Source organism: Chenopodium quinoa, unplaced genomic scaffold (assembly GCF_001683475.1).
Source record: "Chenopodium quinoa cultivar QQ74 unplaced genomic scaffold, ASM168347v1, whole genome shotgun sequence".
NCBI classification, from domain to species: Eukaryota; Viridiplantae; Streptophyta; class Magnoliopsida; order Caryophyllales; family Amaranthaceae; genus Chenopodium; species Chenopodium quinoa.
Window position 1 is genome coordinate 519989 of NW_018743920.1, and position 10108 is coordinate 530096.

At 32.7% G+C, this 10108-nt stretch overlaps 1 protein-coding gene across 1 annotated transcript; it reads left to right on the forward strand.

Annotated features, from left to right (window-relative positions):
• The first annotated feature begins 5292 nt into the window (after positions 1–5292).
• LOC110687770 (wound-induced basic protein-like) lies at positions 5293–7861 on the forward strand. The gene is made up of 2 exons (XM_021864404.1): positions 5293–5491; positions 7636–7861. The coding sequence occupies exons 1-2, from the start codon at positions 5421–5423 to the stop codon at positions 7703–7705; spliced, it is 141 nt and encodes a 46-aa protein (XP_021720096.1). The 5' UTR covers positions 5293–5420; the 3' UTR covers positions 7706–7861.
• The last annotated feature ends 2247 nt before the right edge of the window (positions 7862–10108 follow it).

The following is a 10108-nucleotide window of genomic DNA, read 5'->3' on the forward strand; positions in this document are numbered from 1 at the left end:
GCGAAAACAACCAGACCACTCCCGAAAAACCCATCCCACCCCGAAAACAACCAGCCTACTCTCGAAAACAACCCCCTGCCCACCCCAAAATAACCTTACCCACCCAAAACAACCTTAATTAACCACCAACATCAACATAAAACAACCAAATTCAACCACTTCAAACAACCCTAACCACCCAAAAATGCACAAAACATCCAGAAATCGAGAATAAAACGCCCACAAACACATGAAAATTAAAAAAATTGAAAAAATTAGTAGCCTTAGATTCAATCGGACCACTAAATGCAAATTACCACCAATCGCACCACCAATTTCGCCTCGTTGCTTCACATCTTCCGACAAGAAAAGAGAAATGAACATGTAATGGAGTTTTTCGGGTGGAAGAGAGAAGAAAGAGGAGAGAAAAAGGTTCTGCAATTTTCAGAGAGAAGAAAAGTGAAGAACAATGGAGAAAGGAGGAAACATAATGTCTGTCGTACAAAACATTGGGTGCGAACTGCCGCACCCAATAGTTTGTGTCAAGTTGTTGGTTAGTGTTGCTTGGCGTGTGTTTCTTATAAACCTTTTTGTAATTACTTGAATTCAACCATTTGAACTCATTAATTGTGAACTTAGCTTATGTAAAGATAACACGAGAAATAAACAAAGTCCTAAACATCATTCAAAAGACTTTTAATGGAACAATTATCATTATAAAATAATTGTTAACTTTGAGAGAAAAAATGCATATTGTGTATATAGAGATTGAAAACAAAGGGCACCAGAATTATTATTGGCTGAGACTTTCTGACCTCCACATAATCAACCAATAACATCCTTATGATCTTATTAATTTAAGTTTCTGAAGATTATTTAATATAACCTTAAATAAAACAAAGTATTGTTGACCTCTCATTCCAAAAACAAATAACATTAACCAATTGAGATAAGGCACGTACATTGCAAAACCCCATGAAGAAAGAGATAAGACAATGTAGTCATTTTATTAACAAAAATAAATTCAAAGTATGTTGGAGGTAAATTACAATAATATGTATAAGTAATAAATTAATAATGTAACCAATAACATTTATCCATATAGGTGGGTAGTTACAAACATAAAAATAAAAACATTATTTAAAAAATTAAAATATGGACATAATATATGAACTTTGAAAGACAATAATAGAAAGGAGCTAAGAAGAGCACGGCCACCGACGGGAATAGATGAATATGATTGGGTATGTGCTCTGCCATACAAGCGTGTGGAGATAACACTTCCCACCTCAAACCCAAGTCTTTGCCACCTTTGCCTTATTTATTTATTATGACTACTTGTTTAGTTTGCATTGAAATTTCTTACTTATATATGCCACATTTATTTTGTGCATACCAATTACACAGCTATGTTATCTGTTCCGTTAATATTGCAACACAAGGCTGGGAAATACACCCAAAAAAAAAAAAAAAAAAAAAAAAAAAAAGTAGTGAAAGAAGAGGATTTACAAATTTTTCATATGATGCAAACGGTAAATAAAGCAACAAGCTACTCCCTCTATATTTAAATAAATGAAATGTTGACATTTTTCACTATTCATCTACATAAGAATAAATGCAGTCTGATTTTTCCAACACCTTTTCTCTTCAATTGAGTATTACACTTATCTATTTATTTTTCTCCTCTCCACTTTTTAATTTCATAAAATCAGGGTATAAAATGATTAGTGCCTAAAGAATTGTTTTGTTGGCCTTTTACTATCAGTCAACTATTCTACTCATTCTAAAAACGATTACATGATTTCTTCCTACTTGTATATTCTTACGTTCTTCTCACTCTAATACCTTTTCTAGGACGTACACTTTCTACGAAGAGTTGACAAGTGTTAGTGTGTAAGTGTAGAAGTAAATGGTAAGGATTTGTTTAATTTCTTTGTCAATGGAAAGATGGACTAGTGAGAATTGAAGGAGATGTGAATTGTGATCTTGTGAACAATAGTGAGTCAATGAGGTAAAGATCTAAGATGTGGAAAATGATGAGGCGCATATAGACATTACTATGTTTAGTAATTGGCCTTTTTGGCTTTTTCTCTCGAGGAATTCAGGTTATTATTTTATTCACCCTAGTTTACTTTTTTTTTTTTTTTTCTTACTTTTTTTTTAATGGTAAGAAAAAATAAAACATTAGGAAACCCTCCTCACGAGGAAAATTCCTAATGCGTCGGAAAAAAGGATGGGAATTAGAGAAGAATCATTACAAGGAACAATATTCATACTATCACTAATTAAATGACCAACATTTGCTATTCAGTTCGCTGCCTGATTTGCCTCCCGAAATTTATGACGAATGCTTCAATTATCGAACTTGCCAAGAAGGGAACAAATGTCTTTAATGATGTGATCGATTTGCCATGGTGTTGACTAGATGCCTTTTACGGAGTTAATTACTAAAAGATTATCACTTTCAATTATTGGAATATTTTTAATCCCATACTCAAGAGCTAGAAGAATGCATTTATGAAGAGCCAAGGCCTCTGTTATAAAAACCTTAGTGGTGTCGAGGTTGAAAGTTCGAGCTCTTAAAACTGTTTCACTGCTGTCTCTGATGATGACCCCTGTTGCTGCTGAGTTATTGACTACTGAACCGTCAAAATTGAGTTTGTAGAAATTTGTTGATGGTGCCTCCCAAGTAACCATGATGGAGTTTTTTTGGAGAATGAGGAGGCGGAGTAGATGGGGATCTCCAGATAGGAGACCCTGAGGAAAAAAAAGGTATCCGTGAGAATGCTGTAATGCCACTTATTGGACGCAAAATGCGCTCAGTGGTAAATTCTAGGTATAGAGTTACGCTCCTTCCAAATACTCCAAACAAGGAAGATAAATTTCCTAATGGTATGTTTGTGCTTATTTAAGCATAAAAGTGCTTCAACTAAATCATTGTAGGAAATTGTGCAATCCAACCAATTCTTAATTATGGTATGATTCCAAACATCTCTAGAATGTATGCAAGAGAGGAATAGATGGTTCATTGTTTCACTATAAAGATTACGTAAACCACAATCACTAGAAGGAATTATGTTTCTTTTGTGAAGGATATCACGAACGCTTAGACTATTATGAAGAATTTGCCACAAGAAAATTTGGAGCTTAGGAGAGATATCTAAATTCCACATCCAACGATGTGACCATTTGTCATCTCAGGGGCGGATCCAGGATTTCCGAGATGGTGAGTCGCCATCAATTTTTGATCGCTTGTGAAAGTACAATTTTTTTTTCCCTGGATCTAGTTCATAAATAATTTCAATCCAAAAATTATATTACAACCAAATTAATTCAATCCAAAAATAGGACACAAAAATCCATACTACAACCGAATAGTAATAAGTAAAAATTTCATCTTACAAGCCGAAAGTTGTACAAGTAATATATTAAATGGTACTATAAAATTACTCGTATTACTTAACTTTATGATTTTTTTTTAACTTAATTGAGAAGCTTTAGGGAAAAAAAATTAAAAAAAATTAATTATACACATAAAATGATATAAATAGAAACAAGAAAAAAAAAGACCTGTTATAAAGAAAACCGTTCTGTTTACTTATAAACAATCAAAGAGACCTGTTATATAGATGACAGGTCTCTTTTATATTGCTACTACACTTTTAGGGCTAGTTTCACGCTCAGTAGCAGTAGCAAAGAGACCAGTTATCTATAATAACTGATCTCTTTGATTTTTTGGCTTGTGATACACATGCACCAGTGTGCACACACATAAATCCGCCAATGTGTCATGTAGGTTGAGGTTATGGGCAAGCCATGTGGCATTCACCCTAGTTTACTTGTAGGCATGAGTTTAACACAACTTATTACGTATTTTAACTGAACTAAAGATAATGGGGTTAATATTTTATTGAAAAGTGATGAACGTGAGAGGAAAGAAATAATAAAAAAAGTAGTATTGGGTTTGGGTGGGAACCATGAGAAGAGAAAGATATAATATTAAAATGTAAATTTTGCCAAAAAAGGAAGTGTAACACTTATTAAAACATGGTGGCATTTGATAAGTGTAACACTTATTAAAACACGGAGGGAGTATTAGACTTGGAATGCCCTCACCACCACACCTCTTCTTGCAACCTACTTTTTTTTTTCTTTTCTTCGGCGGTGTTGAAACTTACCCTACCAAAACTTGTTGAATCTTAATTGAACTCATTTATCTTGAAATAAGTGGAAAAATCGAACAATGCCGAAACATAGTTGATGTGATGGTTTTTTTGGAAGTTTTCCAATTAGTCTAAGAGCCAATTTCACTGGTAATTGATTTTATAAGTTGATTAGAACAATGTTTTTATTTTGGGATAAGATATAACCTCAAATTTTATGTATCATTCTTATGATATTTTAAATTTTATTAACCAACTAAACTAATTATCATTCACATTATTTGTGCGATACCGCCTATACGTAACTATGTTTTTATTTTCCACGAATCAGGGTAGGGTCACTGGTGGATCTATGAAGGCACAAGGAATAACACTTGCTACCCCTGTTTTTTTTTTTTTAAAAAAAAAATTAATTTTTTTTTATATTTCGTTTTCTAATTAATTATAGTATAATTTTTCTGTGATATTCAACATATACATTAAATGGAAGTTGGTTTAGTGGTTATTTGGACTTGCATAAAACACTCTCTCTCTCTTTTTTTGGGAGGTCATGGGTTCGAGACATACTACTCCCTTATTTACTGCTTTTAGTTTTATCAATAATCAGAAAGAATATTTCTATATATGACTAGGAGCTTTTACCTAATGTAATTATAATTCAAACGATAATACTGCGTAATTTTTTTGAGCCAAAAAATAGTTCATAACTCAATATCATTTTACTCCATTTTCTTTATTGACAATGATTTTTGTTCAAATAAACACAATTACAAAACATTTATAATATAGTACCGACTACCGAGTAATAACAAGTTTTTATTAGGAGGGGTTTGTGATGATTGTTGAGAGAAAAGAACTCTTCAATCTAAACCTTTAGGGTGAGAGAGATTGTCTATCACTCCGTACTATTTGTTTCATTAGTTAGTTAATGGTTGGTGCTACCCCTAACCGAAAATCCTAAATCCGCCACTGGGTAGGGTAACAACAAAATTGGTAAAACCCCATTATGGGGTGACTAGGTAAAAGGTTTGAGCTAATGTTGATCCCTAAAAAATGGTTTGGGCTAATTGTTAATAAAGGCCAACTCTTGTGGATTAGGCCTAATTAAAAATAACCCGACTACCTTAACCTACTTCAAAGCTCTCAATATAAAAACCACCTCGTCGTCAACCTTACAAAACCTTACCGCAAAATTGTCGAATTTTCCAGAAAAAATTCAGAGGAGAGAGAAAATCGCATTTTAGGGTTTCTGAACATCATCTTTACAAATCAAACACTATGATTTACGACGTTAACTCTCATCTCTTCCGTTCTTTCCTCAGCCAGAAGGGTGGTGCTGCTGATAAGAGGTACTCTTTTCTCTCTCTTTGATTTTGTTGATGAAATTTTTGGGACTTTTTTTTTTGTTTCTGTTTATATCTGTTAATTATGTGTTAATTTTTGTGAAATTTAGGTTAGAATGGTTTTTGATTGATTGTTAGGTTTAAATGTGTGGAAGAAATTGATTGAAATGCTGAAATTAGGGTTTTGTTTTCGTTGTAGAAGGATTTAGGTTTTGTAATGTGTTATAAATGGTGAGGTTATTGCTGATTCATGGAAATGCTAGCTTGTATTTATTCTGTTGTTTATCTTGTGTATATTTTGATTCGAGTAATCTGGGCATCAATGGTTTGTTATAAGAATCACCGTGAACTTTGATAGGAAATTAGGAGTTGTGTCTTTTGAAGCTGAGAATGTTATTAGGACTCGCTGAAAGTGTAGAATTTCGACACGGTGTAGCCGAGTAAATAGACTTATGGTACACTTGGTGGTGTTCATGGTACTACTAGTGGCTAGTGTGTAGTCGTCCAACAATGAGATTACATTCTGCTCGTTATCGCGTTCAAAGTCGCAAGAAATCAATCATTACTCGTATAATGTGAGGAGAAGGCAAGCTGTAATGGTTGTGGAAATTGTTGAACTTACTGATGTTAGTTAAATAAAATTTTGATTTGACTCTATTTTTTCAGAGGTTGATTAGAAATGGATTCTGCGTAAAACTAAATTCCACCTTTTCCGTTATGGGTGTGAGAGTCTGGAAGACAAAAGGAAATATTTCTGACTCTGATCATCTTCCCTAGATTTTGATAATTGATCACATTGTTGCCCATTAAGGTAATAAGGTATCCGACCATTCCATTATTTTGAATCACTTATACCCTTAAAAGTCATAATATCCTTGCTTTAAGAATCCCAAGTGCTGTTTTACACTTTTACAATTCTTAATCGACCCGGTCCCTTGCCACTATGCCCACCCTTTTGTTTAATCGTATCCTGGCAAGGTATTCATGTGGCTGTTTGTCAAGATTGTGTGTTATGTGAGTTACTTCAGGCATGCATACGTTTTGGGCATGATGCTTGAAGCCTGCTTTACATTTTAGAATGTTAAAAGTAGTTGGTTGGATACAAAGCTGATCTGCTTTGGAAATTTAAGAGTAGTGTGCTTTTTGTATTGTATAGTTACTCATGCTTAATTAGTATTACTATTGTTTAGAGCAGCAACTGTAATCTACATATCATTCTTTCACGCTTTCAACTTCAACTCAGAAAAACCTTTTTGTAGTACTGTGTTTTGTATTTAGCCATTTGTAGTTATTGTAGTCCTTGTCAGTTTCTCAAGTATTGGTAGTCCTAAATATTTTTTTTCATGCGTCATGCCTCTATGTGGGAACCCTATGAGAATCTTAGACATATTGAAAGGCATGAGGTCTAAGAAGGGTTCAATTGGTTCTTGTATCATGTGTTTCCCCCTTCACATTTCTTGCAAAACAGAAACATGGGTTGGTCTTTGGTGTTGATCAGATATGCTTTTGTGGGAATTTTGAGATCTCTTCATGCCCAATTATCCATTAGGAAAAGCCTTGTATGTTGTGTGAAATATGGAAACAGGTCCAACTCTTTTTATGCTTCTTCAGTGTGGTCTGAAAGATGACTTCTTAAATATATATCAGCCCCATACTTTTTGCGTGCACTCTTTCCTTTTATAATTGCATGCTGAATGCATATATTGCTACACTGAGGGTCTATCCGGTCTTCTACTGGTTGGTTGGGCTAGATTTTACTTAGTTAATAATGGCTTCATAGCTGATGAGATAGGATTAAAAGGATGGTTTTTAATTGGGGCTATTCGCCTGGTGTATTTTTACCAGTGGAAGACATCTCAGGGGCTGGACATGCATTTCAGAGTTTGTGGCTGTATCTTATATCTTCCTTGTATATTTGATTAATTTTTTGTAACTTAGTATAGAGGGGTCCGAAGCGCAATGAATTTTTGGGATATAGGAGAACTTTGGGGCTATGTATCATTGCTATAATATACTTCCAGTCTTATACTTTTGAAAATTTGAGTTTCGACTGTTTTGAGTACTCCTTATTTTGTTTCTGGTTCGCCCCCACTTTTGTACTCTAGTACTCCGTACTAAATTATGACCATGAGTTTTACTTGGACTTGCAGGAAAACAGAGGATAAGCCCAAGGAGCAGAGACCCAAAGCTAGTGAGAACAAGCCTGTGATGAATGAGTAATTTTTGAGCTGATTGGTGGACAACTGTTTGATGTTAGCATGTAATAGCTGTAGTGACATGAATTGTTCCTTTATGTAGCAGCTTATAATTTGAAATGGGATAAGAAAGAACTTTTAGCTTGTTATTATGTGAGAAAAGTTCTTGTGAGTTTGTTGATTTTGAAGTTTTTAAATATCTGATTATTTTTTCAAAAAAAAAAAAAAAAAAAAAAGAATATCTGATTATTTCTTTCTGTTCTAACTTCTAAGAACCCTGCCTCTTATAAGTCTTATACAATTGAGAAGACAAATGGTACAATTATTTAGTAACGGAGGAGGTAATAATAATCTAATAGTCATTTTGTCAACTTTTAATTTAAGTATAAACCAAAACAATGTAAACCCTTAGCACTGTAATCCTACAAACTTTTCTATGAAATTCAAATAAAAAACTTACACCAAAATCTACCTATTTATGCTGTCAACACATGTATACAGGTGTAATTAGTGGTTCATTCCTCACAAACAATTGTTACTTGGTTAGTTTTACAATTTCCAACCGCTAAAATTTATACAAGTTTGATATTATGAAAGTTAATATGATTTTAATAAGATTTTATATAAATATATAATAAGTCGATTGTACGAATAGTTGATGTGTTATTGTCGTGTTAAAAGGCAAACAAATCAATACAGTACTTATATAAATACCCTAAAACTACTAACTTGTAATTAGTGGAAGTAGGACCATATGGTTGATTCCATGAAAAATATGCTAGCAACGAAATAAAACGAATGGGGGTAGTTTAAGAATTAGAAACAGTCAAACAAGTAATAACTAAATTGAACTAAAACTAACAATAACAAGGATTATAAACACTAAAGGAATTTGATATATAGAATAAATCCACCATATATTTTTATAATCCCAAACATATTACTTAACCCTTTAGAATAGCTTGATTTGTGGAAAGTTCTTTTATTTCCCTTATTAATAGTTAGATCGGGTACAAAATTTAAAAATCTTAAACAACAAATAACCTTAATTATTTACAGTTCCTTTAGATTAGGAGGGAGAATTTGAATATACATATTTGGCTTTCGTGATCCAAGGTGTTAGGTACGATTCTAGCCATTACTGAAGCTATAATCCTTACCTTCTCTAAGGGAACTGGACTACAATTTACACCTCCGTCCTGACTCCTGAGTTACATATTCCCGAGGTTGTCCACATATATCCCAAGTGCCAAGAGCCACATGAATTGAAATATAATGATTATTTTGAATTTCTTGTGCCCGTTGACAGCTGTTTCTTTCAATATGCAAATTTAGAAAGTATATCATTTTGAAGTACATTGTATAAATATACGTACAATTATATAATACAATTATAATCCTTTGTGCTACCGTTTCAAATTTAATTGTTTAATTTATCAACTTAACATATACTTGTAATTTTTCATGATAATTTTAGGTGGTTGAAAAATAGGAATCTGAATTCAAATGTGAATCCTACTCTTGCTAACCTACACTGACTAGGTTTGTCATAGGGTAGGCGTTCATATCTATTGTTCTTGGATAAGTAAATATTTGTTATTGTCGTCAAACTTCTATGTTTGTATCATAATTGATATCACATTTATTTTAAACTAATAATAATTTGTTGGATGTATAATAATAATAATAATAATAATAATAATAATAATAATAATAATAATAATAATAATAATAATAATAATAATAATAATAATAATAAAATTTAGTATTGGATCAAGTTCGGGTCACAAGTCATGTAATTCGAGTTGCCGATGAAGAACGATGAGAATTAACAAACTACCACCTCTAGAGCCCACGACTATGCGTTGTAAAGCTAATTGCCCATTTGCCCATTGACTAAACCTTACATGTCAAATTGTCAATGATAGCTATTTAAATACATATTACTCCGTAAGAGTTAGACAATACACGAATGAAAGGAGTTAAAGGTTGACTACTTCGTTAATGTTTTTGAATGAAATAAGGAGTTAATTCGGTAAGGAAAACATCAAAGTAATATTGCTCTTGAGAAAAAAAAAAAAAAAAAAAAAGTCCTTATGATGCAACTTTTTTCCGAAATACTTGTATGAGACTGCCTCCCTTAATATTATTATTAGTTATTCAGTTATTGTATTGCATGCCCGGAAATATGCATGCTCTCTCACAATAGATATTAGATTGTATAGAAAAAAAATATAAGGAAGTTAGAAAGTTCATGGACATTATGTATCCCATTGTCCCTTAAAGCTTACGAAATGAAATGGAGTGTACATATATATATATCGATAGATTTTCGAGGATAAACTGAGAGATAAGTATACTCGAGGCTATGTATTTATTTATTTATTTATTGCATTTGGATGACTCGAAATGAGTTGAGCAAAATCCA

Bases quoted from the DNA above. Each gene is read 5' to 3' on its own strand.
- LOC110687770 (XM_021864404.1), top strand. From the start codon at position 5,421: ATGATTTACGACGTTAACTCTCATCTCTTCCGTTCTTTCCTCAGCCAG. The intron at 5,492-7,635 runs GTACTCTTTTCT...TTGGACTTGCAG, and splicing joins GGTGGTGCTGCTGATAAGAG to GAAAACAGAGGATAAGCCCA.